This window comes from Lissotriton helveticus, chromosome 3_2 (assembly GCF_964261635.1).
Source record: "Lissotriton helveticus chromosome 3_2, aLisHel1.1, whole genome shotgun sequence".
Classification (NCBI taxonomy): domain Eukaryota; kingdom Metazoa; phylum Chordata; class Amphibia; order Caudata; family Salamandridae; genus Lissotriton; species Lissotriton helveticus.
In genome coordinates, this window is record NC_136062.1 from 358,045,433 (window position 1) to 358,063,773 (window position 18,341).

General features: G+C 49.7%; 1 protein-coding gene across 5 annotated transcripts in view; it reads right to left on the bottom strand.

Annotated features, from left to right (window-relative positions):
• The window catches only part of NAV2 (neuron navigator 2), an 830,108-nt gene that overhangs the window by 250,597 nt on the left and 561,170 nt on the right, over positions 1 to 18,341 (bottom strand). For all 5 annotated transcript variants that reach the window (XM_078684226.1, XM_078684230.1, XM_078684229.1 and 2 more), the window contains exons 8-10: positions 16,676 to 16,785; positions 7,912 to 8,020; positions 5,452 to 5,838 (exon numbers count right to left, since the gene is read on the bottom strand). In XM_078684226.1, the coding sequence (XP_078540352.1) occupies positions 5,452 to 5,838; positions 7,912 to 8,020; positions 16,676 to 16,785 (606 nt within the window). The remainder of the gene's footprint in view (positions 1 to 5,451; positions 5,839 to 7,911; positions 8,021 to 16,675; positions 16,786 to 18,341) is intronic.

Consider the following 18,341-nt stretch of genomic DNA (forward strand, 5'->3'; position numbering starts at 1 on the left):
AGTCCCAGACATGCAGTCACTGACGGAGGCATTCTCTAGGGAGACTAGTCCCAGACATCCAGTCACTGACAGAGGCATCCTCTAGGGAGACTAGTCCCAGACATGCGGTCGCTGAATGAGGCATTCTCTAGGGAGACTAGTCCCAGGCATGCGGTCGCTGACAGAGGCATTCTCTAGGAAGACTAGTCTCAGACATGCAGTCACTGACGGAGGCATTCTCTAGGGAGACTAGTCCCAGACATGCAGTCACTGATGGAGGCATCTTCTAGAGAGACTAGTCCCAGACATGCGGTCACTGACGGAGGCATTCTCTAGGGAGACTAGTCCCAGACATCCAGTCACTGACAGAGGCATCCTCTAGGGAGACTAGTCTCAGATATGCGGTCACTGATGGAGGCATTCTCTAGGGAGACTAGTCCCAGGCATGCGGTCGCTGACGGAGGCATTCTCTAGGGAGACTAGTCCCAGACATGCGGTCGCTGAATGAGGCATTCTCTAGGGAGACTAGTCCCAGGCATGCGGTCGCTGACGGAGGCATTCTCTAGGGAGACTAGTCCCAGACATGCGGTCGCTGAATGAGGCATTCTCTAGGGAGACTAGTCCCAGACATGCGGTCACTGATGGAGGCATTCTTTAGGGAGACTAGTCCCAGATATGCAGTCACTGATGGAGGCATTCTCTAGGGAGACTAGTCCCAGACATCCAGTCACTGACAGAGGCATTCTCTAAGGAGACTAGTCCCAGACATGCGGTCGCTGACGGAGGCATTCTCTAGGGAGACTAGTCCCAGACATGCGGTCGCTGACGGAGGCATTCTCTAGGGAGACTAGTCCCAGACATGCAGTCACTGACGGAGGCATTCTCTAGGGAGACTAGTCCCAGACATGCGGTCGCTGAATGAGGCATTCTCTAGGGAGACTAGTCCCAGACATCCGGTCACTGACGGAGGAATTCTCTAGGGAGACTAGTCCCAGACATGCGGTCGCTGATGGAGGCATTCTCTAGGGAGACTAGTCCCAGACATGCGGTCGCTGACGGAGGCATTCTCTAGGAAGACTAGTCCCAGACATGCAGTCACTGACGGAGGCATTCTCTAGGGAGACTAGTCCCAGACATGCAGTCACTGACGGAGGCATTCTCTAGGGAGACTATTCCCAGGCATGCGGTCACTGATGGAGGCATCCTCCAGTGAGACTAGCCCCAGACATGTGGTCACTGATGGAGGCATCCTCCAGTGAGACTAGCCCCAGACATGTGGTCACTGATGGAGGCATTCTCTAGAGAAGCTGGTCCTAGACATGTTAATCAATATGGTCCAGCACTCTTAAATTATGTCAAATTGTATTCATATATTTCCACAAAAAATTGGGTTCATCAATATTTTTTCATAATCAAAATAAAAAGTCACAAAAAGCCCAAAGTAGCTCCAAAGATTGTTCTTTATTTTGATTGATAATTCCATGTGTAATCTGAGGAAGGATGTATTAGCAAAGAGAGTAGATGTAATCTGAGAGAGGAGGCGGTAGCAAAGAGAGTAGATGTAATCTGAGAGCGGAGGCGGTGGAAGAGAGACGAAGTATAATCTGAGGGAGGAGGCGGTAGCCGAGAGCAGAGGTGTAATCTGAAGGAGGAGACAGTACCAGAGAGAGGAGGTATAATCTGAGAGAGGAGGCGGTAGCTGAGAGCAGAGGTGTAATCTGAATGAGGAGGCAGTAGCAGAAAGAGGAGGTTTAATCTGAAGGAGGAAGTAGTAGCCGAGAGCGGAGGTGTAATCTGAGGGAGGAGGGGCTAGTAAAGAAAGGTTTACTCTCTGGGAGGACGTGGTAAACGAGAGCGGAGAGTGGAGGTTTAATCTGAGAGAGGAAGCGGTAGCCGAGAGCGGAGGTGTAACCTGAGGGAGGAGGCGGTAGTAAAGAAAGGTGTACTCTCTGGGAGGAGGCGGTAGACGAGAGCGGAGGTGAAATCTGAAAGAAGAGGCAGTAGCAGAGAGAGGAGGTTTAATCTGAGGGAAGAAGCAGAGGTGTAATTTGAGGGAGGAGGTGGTAGTAAAGAAAGGTTTACTCTCTGGGAGGACGTGGTAAACGAGAGCGGAGAGAGGAGGTTTAATCTGAGGGAGGAGGCGGTAGTAAAGAAACGTGTACTCTCTGGGAGGAGGTGCTAGACGAGCAGAGGTGTAATCTGAGGGAATAGCAAGTAGCAAAGACTGTATGTGTAATTTCTGGGTGGAAGCTGTAGGATGGTAATGTGACGTAGCAAAGGAAGAAGGCATTGCTGCTAAAAGAAGCAGTAAATAAATGATCTGGTGGTAGTTTAGAAAGATGATATTAGGAAATGAGGGACGGACGCTGAAGGAGGTGATGTTGGCCGGGGGAGGAAGTGGTTGCAGAGGCAGGGAGGAGACAGCTGCAGGGTAAGCAGCTGCGGCCGGTCCATTGGAGTTGAGGGGCCACGCCACCTCACCCTTTGCCCCTCATGAAAAGTGTCTGTCAAGCTGAACAAAGGTAGTCCTGACAGACACTGTTCACTTTTATGTCAGGCAGCCAGGAGCTAGACATGCCCTAAATGCTCAGGCTCCTGGCCGTCAGAGCTGAACTTTGCTGGGCTGAGAAAGTTGAGGCTCTGGGCGTGTCCTCCTCAGCTCAGAGAAGGTCCTTGAGGCCCTCCCCCTCAGCGACCAGGGGTAGCGTCACTCATTACCTCGCACCTGGGCACCTTAGTTTTAAGCCCTGAAGCGCCCAGGGTGGAGTATCAATCAGTGACACTTCGCCACAGACTGGGGTGGGTTCAGCAGTCTCACTGACCCCATTCCACTCTGTGAGGATGTAGGCACTTCTGCATTCCCTCATTGGCTGATCCTAGGTCAGCCAATGAGCAGTGGCAGATCCTCTGCTAAGGCAGAGGAGTGTCACCCCACTGCATTTTGAGCAGTGGATAAAAGAAAAAGAAAATGATCATAAAAGCTAAGTTATCATCATTTTATTTTTCCGGTTTACGGGGCGGGGCGAGGCAGGGCTTGGCTGTGTCACAGCCAGCAAGGGGAGGAGTGGAGGGCATGATTGCTTGGCTCGCCCAAACAGTCATGAGCACTTTGCATGTTCCCACCAACCTCTAATGCACAACCTGGTGGGGAACAAGCACAGGCACCCACTGCCTGTCTGAGCGTCGAAGCACGGCGCTGAGACCAATCACAACGCTGCATTGCAGCATTGCGATTGTCTAGGGTAGCCTGTTTGTGCTTCCTGCTTCAAGCAGGAACAGAAGAGGCGGAAGCGAGACAAGGATGTGGTCCTGGAGCAAGGTAAGTCCTTTTTTTCCTATCCCTCCCCTTCCCCTCACCTATGATATTTGGTGGCAGCCGCCACTGCCAATGAGGGAAGGCAGCAGTCCCAAGCCTCCTGGGTCTCCGAGGCAGAGCTGCAGGTAAGTGTGATTTTTTGTTAAATTATTCATGTTTGGTGCATGCGTGTATGTTTGAAATTTGAGTAATTAGGTTTGTGAATGGTTGTGTGTGTGAGAGTGTGAATACATGTTTGCGAGTGTGTAGGTGTGCGTCCCGTCCGGCCCTCTCCCTCCTACAATTACCGGCCAGTACTGCGGGTCAGCTGTCCCTCGGATGGGATGTAGTCTGACAGCAAACTTGTAACTTCAACTAAAGCTGCACACCAAAGACATAATCAACACTCAAGAATCCAAAATATTTAAGCAAAAAGTACGAACACACTCCCGTAAACACACTTGCGCATAACAATGGAAGTGAGTACCTGCCTGAGAAGTGACCTACAGATGTTGTAGAATAATATTATTACTAACCCAAGTAACCCAAATAAACGACATCGGTTCCTTCTGCCAAGGAGTACCCTTTCCCTTCTCGCGTTGAAGGTCTACATTCACTTTCTCATGGCTAGAAGTTGACCCTGCAGTGAATAACTACAGTAACATCGCCATCTAGTGGTAACAGGCTGATACTATCGAATCGCTCGGCTTGAAATGGAAAAAGAAGTCTCAGCATGGGGAAAAGGCCAAGGAAGCCTTATTGTTTGTTCAATCACTTACAGCAACTTTTTCTCTCGTTAGAGCTACAAACATCATGGGCAGGTCTGGGTTCACAGTAAACGGAGAGTGATGGCGCAGTCTACTGTGCCATAACCAGGGCCATTAGAATTATGCGGTAGGAAAAGGCCAAATTAAGGATTGAGTAAATTGTGTGGCAAGAAAAGACAAATTGTGTGGTGTAATGCGGCACATTTATCTGATTGTCTTACTTAATTATTTTGTCATTTTTACACTTGTTAACACTGTCTAGGCACTGTCCAGTCATTGGTTGCACATCATAAGAACCACTTTAACACCCAAATATAGCAATAAGCAAAAGAAAAGTGACCAGTGAACTTTTGCAAAGGGCCTTCCACTGCGCAGCAACATGTGCCACTGCGTTTTTAGTAACTTTTAAACTGTTGATAGAAACCATTTATTTTGTGGTTAAAATCAGCAAATTATGCAGCAAATGATGGATTAAATGCCAAATGCGGCAAATATAAAACTATGCTAAATACGTCATGGCCGCACAATCGCATAATTCCAGTGGCCCTGGCCATAACGTAGCAATGCTTAGAGACCAAGATACGTAACTCTGCCTAATGACGCAATGCAACCAATCCACATCTCTTATAGTTCATAGCACTGTGCAATACCCTCTGGTGTCAGGGTACCACCACCACCTATCATGTTATGAATTTGGGGGCCACAGGCAACTTATATTTTGGAGCCCCCTGTTTGAAACAACGTTAAATCTGTTACACGTTTTCTGCTAATTAAAGTCCACATGATGCCAAACAATATCGAATTATACTTCAACTTTCGGGAATAGGGTCATACAAAAAAACAGCTAAAATAGGTCTTGCCCAGGGTCACCAAAATTCTTAAAACGACTGCGAAAGAATGAAAGGTAAAGGGTAGGCAGAGAGCGGGAGAGTAGCTGAGATAGGAAATAGAGGTGATATACAGAGAGAAAAATACCCCTTCTTCAGAGGGCGCCAGGGACCGTGTGGGGCCTGGGCAAGTGCCCACTTTTCCCAGGCCCCACTAGAATAGTGCCCAATTTGCCCAGGCCCCAGTAGAACGTCTCTGCCCTCCATCTCTAGTAGGGGGGGCCCTTTCAAAGGAGCAGATGCCGAATTGGTAAGATACAGAAAATCATCAATAAATAAAAGATAACTAAATACAAAATCAGCTTTTTAAGAACTCTCCTCCTTGTGTAAAGTATAGCCTTGAGAAACATATTTTACTTGAATTGGTAACAAGGAACTCAACCTCAACAACATTAAAAATCAGGGTATCAAAGACAATCAATACATTTTTATATGCAAGACACAGTGTATGAGACTGGAATGGAAGCTTGTACGTCATCTGACAGGCGACAGTGCCGCGTCACGTCAGAGCGACCCTCCTTACCCGCTGGTGATGTCGTCCGTCCTCAGGTTCTTGCTCAGGACATCCCCGTCGCTCATGTAGCCCGTGGCATCCAGACTCACGCCCTCCAGGTCCAGGTCGTCGCCATTCTTGTCCGCAATGTCCCCGTGGAGGTTGCCTCCCCGCGATGCCAGCTGCCGCCGCAGGGGGGCAGAGTACATGTAGCGCCCAGCCTCGGCGCTGATGAAGCGGCTGGCGTTGGCTCGAGGTGGGTACCCGTTGCCCATGGAGGGGGCATCGCCAGCCTGGAGGCGGGGGCTGGACTGACCCAGCCGCCATGGCATTGGTGCGGACCTGCCTGCCAAGCTAAGGATGCTGCGCCCGCTGATTTCTGTGGTGACGTTGGTGTCAAACGTGGTTTCCAATGTGCTGCAAAAAAGTACAAAGTTTTCAATGTTTAATGTTTGTTAATGTATCCCTCGAGCTGCATTAACATACATCTGAATGCCAAGCTTAGAAATTCAAGACACAACTTTCAATGGAGGCCAGGGAGTGCATGATAGTCGCAAAGGATCCTGGGAAAAGAGTAAAGACCATGGATGCTATCACTGACTAACAATGAAGCTGAAGTGGAAAAAATATCCACAGGGGGCTTTGAAGAAGCCCCCTGTTCTGCCAATAAATCAAAGCTTATGTTTGACTAAGTTTTGAGTATATGTTCAGAAGAGAGGGAATTACATACATTGTCATGGTAAAGGAGTGTGTTGTAGGCTTCTAATATCAATGAAACAATTGCTGAGATGTATCTGTAATGTCTTCTCTCCAAAGGGTTGTAAATACCAGCAGAACACATAGCAGAGCTGAGCGAAAAAATAAGTAATGTAGAACCAGACTTGTAAAACATGAATTATGGGCGCTCGAATGTAAAGATTGCAATGTGTTAATGAGCTGAACGTGAAGCGTCAGGACACTCATGTCTTGCATAAAATTAACCTGACACTCACTTCTAAAACACCAGCGTTTCTATAAACCAACCAATGCAGGGGTCTGCGACCTCAGGAAAACGGAGCAATTGCACAGATTAAACAAAAGGCCTCTTGGGGTCGCGGTGCGCATTAAAAGTGCAGAGCACGTGAGCTAAGTGCCCAGAAAGGGCAGCGGATCATTGCAGGGAAGGTGGAAGCAGTATAGGTCGGGGCAGTGAGGATGGCAGTGTGAGAGGGTCATTCTAGGGAATGGGAAGCAGTATAGATCGGGGCAGTGAGGACGGAGAGGGTCTGAGGGGGTCAGTGGGTCATGACAGAGAAGGAAGAAGCAGCATAGCTCGGGGCAGTGAGGCTGGAGAGGGGCAGCGGTGGGTCATGACAGAAGCTCGGGCAGTGAGGACAGAGGTGACGAGGCTGGGACAGTGGGACATTTCAGAGAAGGGTGAAGCGGTCTATATCAGGGCAGTGAGGACGGAGAGAGGCTGGGGCACTGGCGTAACGAAAAGTGAGGGGGGCTCCCTGCACGGTACTTAGAGGGGCCCACTCCGGGCTCAATCAGGAGCTCTCCGGACAGAGTGCAGTGCCGAGGGGGCCCCTTGGAGCTAGGGCCCCCCCCCGCACAGTGGGTCATGACAGAGAAGGCGAAAGCAGTAAAGCTCGGGGCAGTGGGGACAGAGATGGCGGGGCTAGGACAGTGGGACTTTTTAGAGAAGGGTGAAGCAGTATAGCTCGGGGCAGTGAGGACAGAGAGAGGCTGGGGTGGGTCATGACAGAAGCTCGGGGGGTGAGGACAGAGATGACGAGCCTGGGACAGTGGGATACTTCAGAGAAGGGCGAAGCAGTATGTATCGGGGCTGGGGGACAGTGGGTCATGACAGAGAAGGGTGAAGCAATATAGCTTGGGGCAGTGAGGACAGAGAGGGTCTGAAGGGGGTCAGAGGGTCATGACAGAGAAGGAAGAAGCAGTATAGATCGGGGCAGTGAGGATGGAGCGGTCTAGGTTCGGTCAGAGGGTCATGACAGAGAAGGAAGAAGCAGTATAGATCGGGGCAGTGAGGATGGAGCGGTCTAGGTTCGGTCAGAGGGTCATGACAGAGAAGGAAGAAGCAGTATAGATCGGGGCAGTGAGGATGGAGCGGTCTAGGTTCGGTCAGAGGGTCATGACAGAGAAGGAAGAAGCAGTATAGATCGGGGCAGTGAGGATGGAGCGGTCTAGGTTCGGTCAGAGGGTTGGTCCATGGAAGGGACGACATAATGTACCAGTGGGCAGTGAGGGAGGAGGCAGAGTTGAGTTGTGTCAGCTAGTGCTTTCTGTGAAGGAGGAAGCAGCGGACCTTGGGACAGTGAGGGTGAAGGCGTAGCGGGTGTGTGATCTGCAGTGACAGACGGGAGTTGCAGCCAGTCACTTCACAGTAATGCAGGAAGCGGAGGCGGGCCTTTGGATGTCACTGAAGGTTGATTATTATATCCTTGAATACAAATAATACACAACAATACAGATACATGCTGGTCGTACCTGTGAGTGACCTGGGTCCCCCTCAAACTAGACATGGTCTCTTCCAAGTTCTGTCGAAGATCAGCGATGTTCTTAACTGTCCGCAACCTTCGAGTCTCGGGGTCCTCTCCTAAAAAGAAATGTAAATACTTATGAATTTCACAGAGGTAGCAGGAGAGCCGGTCTGAAGAATAGACATGAATGTCACTGGCAGATCAAGCTCCGAAGCTACCCTGGAGCTCTGCTCTCTTCAGATATATTCAATGGTTTCCATGTGTAATCTCATGCATGCATGCTTGTGACGGAACCGTTCCGTCACAAGCCTCGGGTGTGCTGTGCTTGTGACGGAACGGTTCAGTCACGGCCCGCTCGCCGGGCCTGCGCAGCGCGAATTCCGCGCCTGCGCTGAGCGTTCTATTGGGCGGGCGGGGCCGTGACGGAACCGTTCCGTCACAAGCACAGCTCACCCGAGGCTCGTGACGGAGCGGTTCCGTCACGAGCACGGGAGCGCCGCTCTCCCTTAGCACTGCGGCAGAATAGCCGCCGCAGTGAAGGGGTTAAACAGGCCTCTTTGTCAATTTAAAAGCAGGCACATCTACGCCAGCCTTCTATGTCAGCGCCATGAAACCCCCGGGTGCCCGTGCGCTTAAAAAGTTTAGAATAACATAACATAACATAACAGAATAAACAATTTTCTGGGGACCACAGGTTAGGAAGGACAGCGCTCGCGTTTGGCCAATTTTTTTCTCCCCCCAAAAAACAGGAAATCAGGTATTTCTATTAAAAAAAATTGATTTTTGCACCGATAAGACAGTTAATATGTTTTTTTTATAAACCAAATGGTGGTGGATAATGGTCTGAGAGCGGGTTTGGTTTGTACTGCATGTTAGATGATGTGCCACCAGAAGAGGTACAGTCGTACTGGAACATTCACAAAAGCTATTCAGTTTCAGAATGCATCTATGGAAGAGGTAAAAACAGACAAAAACTAATATTGGCAGAGCAAATAGGGCTTGCCTATGCAAGATCTCTTGACTTTGGCAATGTTTTTTGTTAAATGTTGCACAGCGGTCAGAGCTGCTGGGCTACATAGCTTAAAGTTATTAAAAAAAGAGACCCACCGCATTATAATGCCTTTTTTAAAACTTTAACCAGTTTACCGTGGCGGAATGCGGGTGTTCTACACAGTGGGCGAGGCTGCGTCAGCCGTTGCTCGTGCGCAGCACCCGGAAGGTATTGCTCGGCTGACGGGAGCACGTAACGGGTTAAGCTACAATCAAGTTAAAATTGTTATTTTCCCTATTTTTAATATGCAGTTGATATTCTTGAACAAATGCCCATTGCAGTTACCACCATATCAGAGTGTAGCTAGCTGGATCACTGAGCTTGGAGAGGCTGTGGCGTTCCGGCCAGAGCTACTGACTTTCGAGCTGAGGAACCAGGTTCTAGTTTCAGCACGGGCTCAACATCCTTTGATTCTGGGCAAATCACTTAATCTCCCAGTGCCTGCAAAATGTAATGAATCCTTGTGGAATGTAACTAGTTCTCATCTAGAGCACTCCAAGTCCTTCTAGTCGACTTTGCGCTACATAAAACAAGCTATGCGGGCTGGTAAAATTGCAAGCTGCGACGGAAGTGAGGTGGTGGAAGGCACAGGCCAGCAACAAATAGGCAAGGGGCATGAAGCAACGGAATTGAGGTGCTGGTGGTAGGGACGGGCAAGCAATGAACAGAATGCGGATTGCTGGAAAATAAAATGAAAACATTGCATGGAAAAACAAGTTAAAACTGTTATATTCCCTATATGCAGTTTATAGTTTATATTCTTGAACAAATGCTCATTGCAGTTACCAGCGAGTCAAAGTGTAGCTAGCTGGAACACGGAGCATGCATAGGCTGTGGCGTTATGGCCAGAGCTGCTGACTTTGGAGCTCGGGAATCAGGTTCAAGTCTATGCATGACTCAACATCCTATGATTCAGGGCAAATCACCTAATCTCCCTGTACTTGTAAAAATGTATGTGTCCTTATATAAAGTAACTAGCGTTCATGCAAACTGCTCCAAGTCCTTTCAGGCGACTTCACGTTAAAAACAAGGATGGAGGAAGGGAAGAGAAAGGATGAGAGGAAGATAGGGCAAAGGGAAGGGAGCAGCGCGGAAATAACCTGCCCGCCCCAGCTCCATGAAAAAAATGGCGGCCGCAAACATAGTGAGAAAACAAAAAATAAGACAACACCCACAATGGCCCACCGCTGCATGACGTCAAAAAAGGGGCGGGGCTAAAAAAAACACAGAAACGCTCACGAATCTGCTCTAAGAATGAGTGACATTATTCTCTTCCAATGGCTAGCCTCCATTTATGGAGCTTGCCAATGGAAGACAGAGGCGGGTTCAACCCCACTAACTGTAAGACAAAATTTCTCGAGCTGTGCGACACTGCTGCGCAGTGTACGCCAGTCGAGACCTAAAAAGAAGCTATGAATAGTGATAGTGGGGAGAAGGGGATGCAGTGAGGGGAGCGAGTTGTTGGGAGGGACAGGCCAGCAACAAAAAGGGAAGGGGCATGCAGCGACAGAAGTGAGGAGGTCGTATGGACGGGCAAGTAACAAACAAAATGCAGATGCTGGAAAGTGAAAAAAATAATAATAAAGTATATTACAAGTGTGCGACCATTAAAAGGACTGGCAGTGTTCTTAGACAGTAATCTTTCGGTATTACAAGGAGTGGCGCTCTAGCCTCAGATGGACTTATGCAGTGGCGGCCGGCACAAGTAAGAGAGTTGGGGTGAGGCGGGGCCGGTGAAGTCAACATACAATGGTATAAGTTACATTAAATTGCAACCAAAAAAAACATTTACCTTGCGCTCACCGCATCGACGTTGTTGCAAGAGCAAGGTAAGTAGTTTTATTTTGTTTAATTTAATTTAACTGATCCCATCCTATGTAGACTTCTCCGACTCCCACCCTGCCTTACCGCTCTTACCTGTGCCGGACGCCACTGGAGTCTTGTGTACATCACAAGGACAAGCAGTTTTCTTGGACAGTGATCTATCAGTGTTACAAGGAGTGGCGCTCTAGCCTGGGATGGAGTCTGGTGTACATCACAAGGCCTGACAGTATTCATATACAGGGATCTATAGGTATTACAAGGAGTGGCGCTCTAGCCTCAGATGGAGTCTTGTATATATTGCAAGGACGGGCAGTATTCTTAGCGATCCATCGCTATTACAAGGAGGTGAGACCAGAGTATTGAGGTGAGATCAGAGTGTTGAGATGAGGCAGGAGCATAGAGGTGAGACCAGAGTGTTGAGGTGAGGCAGGAGCATAGAGGTGAGACCAGAGTGTTGAGGTGAGGCAGGAGCATAGAGGTGAGACCAGAGTGTTGAGGTGAGGCAGGAGCATAGAGGTGAGACCAGAGTGTTGAGGTGAGGCAGGAGCATAGAGGTGAGACCAGAAAGTCGAGGTGAGGCAGGAGCATAGAGGTGAGACCAGAGTGTTGAGGTCAGGCAGGAGCATAGAGGTGAGACCAGAGTGTTGAGGTGTGGCAGGAGCATAAAGGTGAGATCAGAGCATCGAGGTGAGGCAGGAGCATAGAGGTGAGACCAGAGTGTTGAGGTCAGGCAGGAGCATAGAGGTGAGACCAGAGCGTCGAGGTGTGGCAGGAGCATAGAGGTGAGACCAGAGTGTTGAGGTGAGGCAGGAGCATAGAGGTGAGACCAGAGTGTTGAGGTGAGGCCAGAGTATCGAGGTGAGGCCAGAGTATCGAGGTGAGACCAGAGTGTTGAGGTGTGGCAGGAGCATAAAGGTGAGATCAGAGCATCGAGGTGAGGCAGGAGCATAGAGGTGAGACCAGAGTGTTGAGGTGAGGCAGGAGCATAGAGGTGAGACCAGAGTGTTGAGGTGAGGCCAGAGTATCGAGGTGAGGTCAGAGTATCGAGGTCAGACCAGAGTGTTGAGGTGTGGCAGGAGCATAAAGGTGAGATCAGAGCATCGAGGTGAGGCAGGAGCATAGAGGTGAGACCAGAGTGTTGAGGTGTGGCAGGAGCATAAAGGTGAGATCAGAGCGTCGAGGTGAGGCAGGAGCATAGAGGTGAGACCAGAGTGTTGAGGTGAGGCAGGAGCATAGAGGTGAGACCAGAGCGTCGAGGTGAGGTAGGAGCATAGAAGTGAGACCAGAGTGTTGAGGTGAGGCAGGAGCACAGAGGTGAGATCAGAGTGTTGAGGTGAGGCAGGAGCATAGAGGTGAGACCAGAGTGTTGAGGTGAGGCAGGAGCATAGAGGTGAGACCAGAGTGTTGAGGTGAGGCAGGAGCACAGAGGTGAGACCAGAGTGTTGAGGTGAGGCAGGAGCATAGAGGTGAGACCAGAGTGTTGAGATGAGGCAGGAGCATAGAGGTGAGACCAGAGTGTTGATGTGAGGCCAGAGTATCGAGGTGAGGCCAGAGTATCGAGGTGAGACCAGAGTGTTGAGGTGCAGGAGCATAAAGGTGAGAACAGAGCGTCGAGGTGAGGCAGGAGCATAAAGGTGAGACCAGAGTGTTGAGGTGAGGCCAGAGTATCGAGGTGAGACCAGAGTGTTGAGGTGAGGCCAGAGTATCGAGGTGAGACCAGAGTGTTGAGGTGAGACCAGAGTATCGAGGTGAGGCCAGAGTATCGAGGTGAGACCAGAGTATCGAGGTGAGACCAGAGTGTTGAGGTGAGGCCAGAGTATCGAGGTGAGACCAGAGTGTTGAGGTGAGGCCAGAGTATCGAGGTGAGACCAGAGTGTTGAGGTGAGGCAGGAGCATAAAGTGAGACCAGAGTGTTGAGGTGAGGCAGGAGCATAGAGGTGAAACCAGAGTGTTGAGGTGAGGCAGGAGCATAAGGGTGAGACCAGAGTGTTGAGGTGCGGCAGGAACATAAAGGTGAGACCAGAGTGTTGAGGTGAGGCAGGCGCATAGAGGTGAGGCCAGAGTGTCGAGGTGTGGCAGGAGGATAGAGATGAGACCAGGGTGTCTAGATGTGGCAGGAGCATAGAGGTGAGACCAGAGCATCAAGGTGAGGCAGGAGCATAGAGGTGAGACCAGAGCGTTGTGGTGAGGCAGGAGCATAGAGGTGAGACCAGAGTATTGAGGTGAGGCAGGAGCATAGAGGTGAGACCAGAGTATTGAGGTGAGGCAGGAGCATAGAGGTGAGACCAGAGCGTCGAGGTGTGGCAGGAGCATAGAGGTGAGATCAGAGTGTTGAGGTGAGGCAGGAGCATAGAGGTGAGACCAGAGTGTTGAGATGAGGCAGGAGCATAGAGGTGAGACCAGAGTGTTGATGTGAGGCCAGAGTATCGAGGTGAGGCCAGAGTATCGAGGTGAGACCAGAGTGTTGAGGTGCAGGAGCATAAAGGTGAGAACAGAGCGTCGAGGTGAGGCAGGAGCATAAAGGTGAGACCAGAGTGTTGAGGTGAGGCCAGAGTATCGAGGTGAGACCAGAGTGTTGAGGTGAGGCCAGAGTATCGAGGTGAGACCAGAGTGTTGAGGTGAGACCAGAGTATCGAGGTGAGGCCAGAGTATCGAGGTGAGACCAGAGTATCGAGGTGAGACCAAAGTGTTGAGGTGAGGCCAGAGTATCGAGGTGAGACCAGAGTGTTGAGGTGAGGCCAGATTATCGAGGTGAGACCAGAGTGTTGAGGTGAGGCAGGAGCATAAAGTGAGACCAGAGTGTTGAGGTGAGGCAGGAGCATAGAGGTGAAACCAGAGTGTTGAGGTGAGGCAGGAGCATAAGGGTGAGACCAGAGTGTTGAGGTGCGGCAGGAACATAAAGGTGAGACCAGAGTGTTGAGGTGAGGCAGGCGCATAGAGGTCAGACCAGAGTGTCGAGGTGTGGCAGGAGCATAGAGGTGAGGCCAGAGTGTCGAGGTGTGGCAGGAGGATAGAGATGAGACCAGGGTGTCGAGGTGAGGTAGGAGCATAGAGGTGAGACCAGGGTGTCTAGATGTGGCAGGAGCATAGAGGTGAGACCAGAGCATCAAGGTGAGGCAGGAGCATAGAGGTGAGACCAGAGCGTTGTGGTGAGGCAGGAGCATAGAGGTGAGACCAGAGTATTGAGGTGAGGCAGGAGCATAGAGGTGAGACCAGAGCGTCGAGGTGTGGCAGGAGCATAGAGGTGAGACCAGAGCGTCGAGGTGTGGCAGGAGCATAGAGGTGAGACCAGAGTATTGAGGTGAGGCAGGAGCATAGAGGTGAGACCAGAGCGTCGAGGTGTGGCAGGAGCATAGAGGTGAGACCAGAGCGTCGAGGTGTGGCAGGAGCATAGAGGTCAGACCAGAGTGTCGAGGTGTGGCAGGAGCATAGAGGTCAGACCAGAGCGTCGAGGTGTGGCAAAGGGGTTAGAGGTGAGGCCAGAGTGTCGAGGAGTGGCAGGAGGATAAAGGTGAGACCAAAGCATAGAGGTGAGGGAGGAGCATAAAGGTGAGACCAGAGCGTCGAGGTGAGGCAGGAGCACAGAGGTGAGGCAGAAGCATAAAGGTGAGACCAGACCGTCGAGGTGCGGCAGGAGCATAGAGGTGATACCAGAGCGTCGAGGTGAGGCAGGAGCACAGAGGTGAGACCAGGGTGTCGAGGTGAGGCAGGAGCATAGAGGTGAGACCAGGGTGTCGAGGTGAGGCAGGAGCATAGAGGTGATACCAGAGCGTCGAGGTGAGGCAGGAGCACAGAGGTGAGACCAGGGTGTCGAGGTGAGGCAGGAGCATAGAGGTGAGACTGAGGCAGGAGCATAGAGGTGAGACCAGAGTATTGAGGTGAGGCAGGAGCATAGAGGTGAGACCAGAGGGTCGAGGTGTGGCAGGAGCATAGAGGTCAGACCAGAGCGTCGAGGTGTGGCAAAGGGGTTAGAGGTGAGACCAGAGTGTTGAGGTGTGGCAAGAAGATAGAGACGAGGCAGGACAATAGGTATGAGGTAGTAGTGTCGCAGGAGTGTCAAGGAGTGAATGAAGAATTATGGTGAATTGAGAGGAAAGTGACAGAGTCACTGAGAGGGGCAAATAAGCAGTAGGGGAGAGTTAGGGTCCAAGATGTGAGAAGATTGGGGAGATGGAAGTGGAGAAGAGGGTAATTCTCCAGTCACTATATGACACATGGTGAGAGGGCAATGGAACTGAGCGCCTTCAAAAAAACGCATTTGGTATGCTATAATACTGGCACTAAGTGCAATATGACACATTATATCATATCCTCATATCAATAAGGCGTACCACCCTCAAGCAGACCTATTCCCTCAAGTGTGCCACTACCTCTGTTACTTAGAAACCTGCAATGGATGCAAAGTAAATGCTGTTCTGAAGAAGACTGCTTCAGACTGGGACGTGGCATTAATTTTGAGCAACAGGATGATAAAAAGAACAAGCAGGGAATTCATCTGGTTTCCAAAGACTTCCAAAACCTGAATCAATCCATCAACAAAAAAGCCATTGGCTTAAAGACAAACAGGACGAATATGTCCATCCTTTGCACCTCAACAACATCGCTCGTAGACGCAAAAGGGACTCAAGTTCTAGGTTTCCTTCCCTTGCCCGGAGTGTTGTCCTATTAAGTATCTTCTTACCACAAAAATGTGCTTTTTAGGAGGTTTTCTGGGTGTGATGGCAGTAGCTAATATTCTTCAAAGCATGATCAGAGTCAATGTGTACACATGTAAGCAATTGGCCATAGTAGTGTTCAGCCCTAATGCGATGTTAAATCTCAACTTAAACAGCATGCAGTTTGCTAAGGAACACATTACTTGCTGGGATCATGCAGTATTTAAGCACAAAGCCCTCTGCGGTGCGTGTTAGGGCTCCCTTCTTTCGCGTGACTCGCGTTCTATTCGATACCTGAAGTGTCATGCCAGACTTACTCTGTACACAAATCGCCTCATGACAAAGCCTGGATGGGGCAAGGCACTGCCGGGCTCTCAAGAAGACACTAAATGTCGATTTAACAACCCTGGAGCACAAAACAGAACGATGGAGCCCAGCGCCACTAATTGAAAGCCATTTCGCAAAGTCTCAAAGCCTGGTCAAAGGCCTTTGAGCAGCGCCGGGAACACCACACAATCAAACCCAACTCCCTGGATGAACTGCCAGACAGGGGGCCTGGGTCCCAGGCGCTTTAAGATGCAAATGGGCTGTTTCTTGTCGAGGAGAAGCCCTTTCACCCCCAATGCTGAGAGCGGAACCAGGCTCAGAAGGCACATGAATTAGACACATGAACCACTCAACTCCACCACTGGAAGCCGATGGCCGAGTCGCTCGACTACAAAGAAAGGCCACTTCTCCACCCAGGAGGAAATGCTTCCATCTCCCAAGGCGACGACCTGCTTCCCGAAGCCAACAAAAAGACTGCAAGACAGTCGGTGTCTGTGTAAGTAGAACCGTAAGCTTTCAGGTTTCCATTTTATCCGACAGCAAATGATACAGGCTGCATCACACTGGGCCTTTCCAATTCAAGATTTTTTTTGGGTGTATTTAGTACCAATGCAATTTTGATGACAGACCTTTCACAAGCCAACGAAAATAGTATACCTCAAACAAAGGTCAATTGTTGAATGGATTAGTTACTGTATGCATTGCAAAAGACAATAATTAAACAGGAGTACGTGTATCTACAGCCACACATGCTATGAACACATATCAACATGCATTTAATGTACATTAGCAGGCCACCTATCTGTACTGCAAAGGCTCCATACACAGGAAAGAGAGACAGGAAGGCCCTGTCGACTACTTCCTTGCTTATGACGTGTGGAAGCACTTGGCCCACACTCCCCAAGTTTACTCACCAGATAGGTCTTCCAAGGGTTGTCCCGCCTTACTGAAGAGTGACGGGTCCGGGTTCAAGCCCGCGGTGCTGTTATCCATCGATACGTTCCCCTCGCTGTCCGTCTGTGACCTGGAGAAGCAGCACAGACACAGCACCAGTCAATCTCAGTGGGTTCAATTTCAGACATCGCCAGCCCGCCCGCCCGTCCCATTCCCCCGGAAACCACAGGCAGCCCGCCCGACTTTACATAATTCATCGGTCCCACGAAGGACACTGTCCTAGAATCCCAAACGGTCACTCAGGCGGAAAAATGAAATATTCATGGGCAAATATTCTGAATGTACCAACCCCCCGCCCCCAAAGCCTCATGCTCTGAATTGTACTAGTTTCTGTGAAAGCTTCCAGCCTGGGGCATGCAGGTATTTGCATATGCAAGAATTCCAGCTATAAATTGTTGCACAAAACTCAGTTTTACACATACTGAACACTAAGTTACAGAAATCAAACTATAGGATTTCCTATTCATATTTAGAAATAAAGAGCGTGAGCTCATGAGAACAGGGTAAGTCTCTTAGAAGAAGAGAGGCAGGGGGGAGGGTCTACCCCCCCCCCAAAAAACCTATTCTGTGTTTTTTTTATTTAATAAACTACAATGTTGTTCATTTATAAAAGGAACCCAGGTCACCCACAGAGTGCACGTAACAACTAATTTACCTCTTTAGTTCACCATTGGCATTAATGTCAGGGTGGAGGGAAGAATTAATGTTTATAAATTCAAGTGTAAAAAGTATCACTTTTAAAATAATACTTCTCAATGTACTGATATAATCCGATGAACTAAGGTGAAAACGTTCTGCATGTTTATGAAATGTTTTTTTTTAATTTTGAAGAGACTATCATATTTTTGCTACTTTGCTGAAAGATGTTTATAAAAATGAAAGATGTTCTTAAAAATCAGCAGTGCCTAACGCCCTAGTTACATCCTCTCTTTAACACAAATTAACATTTAAAGAAATGTCTGCCTTTTTATTTAGCATCTTTTTATTGTTAGTGTTGAGACGAATACCAGTAGTCCAGAGCTTCTGTTGACCAGTGGGCCGCATGTAAAGGCCAGAAGAGCCGCATACTCTGAGTATGAGAGGTCTATGCCTTATGGGCCGCCAGGCAGGTAAGGCAACGGAGGAACAAGAAGGCAAGTGAGTTGCCCAGGATCACACAAATCATCAGTTTAGTGGGGTAGCCGAGATCAGAGCGTAGGTGCTTTGATTCTCTACTCAACAGCCCTGCAGTCAGGCTACACCTCCTGGTGCACAGAATATGCTTCACCAGGGCACTCCAGAGTTTACATATGGAGTACACGTGCACCGACCCGCTAGCACGGCAGAATCTGTGCACGGCACGTGTGGATGGTGCACGTGGCACTGTCTGTAGGAGCTCCCGCAACCAGGGCTTTAAGTGGGCCGGGTCTCATCGGGTCTGCGAACCAGAAGTTTTTTAAAGGAGGCTCTATCAGGCTTTGTTTTGTGCCCTGGCACAGGCGGTCTGTTTTTTTCCAGACTGCAGTTGAGCAGGCACGTCGATGTGCAGTGCTCACACTGATCACTTCTCACTAGTGCTGAAGTAACGGCATGACGTCATGCCAGGTTACATTTGTAGGGGAAGGGAAATCCTTTAAAGACAGTCAT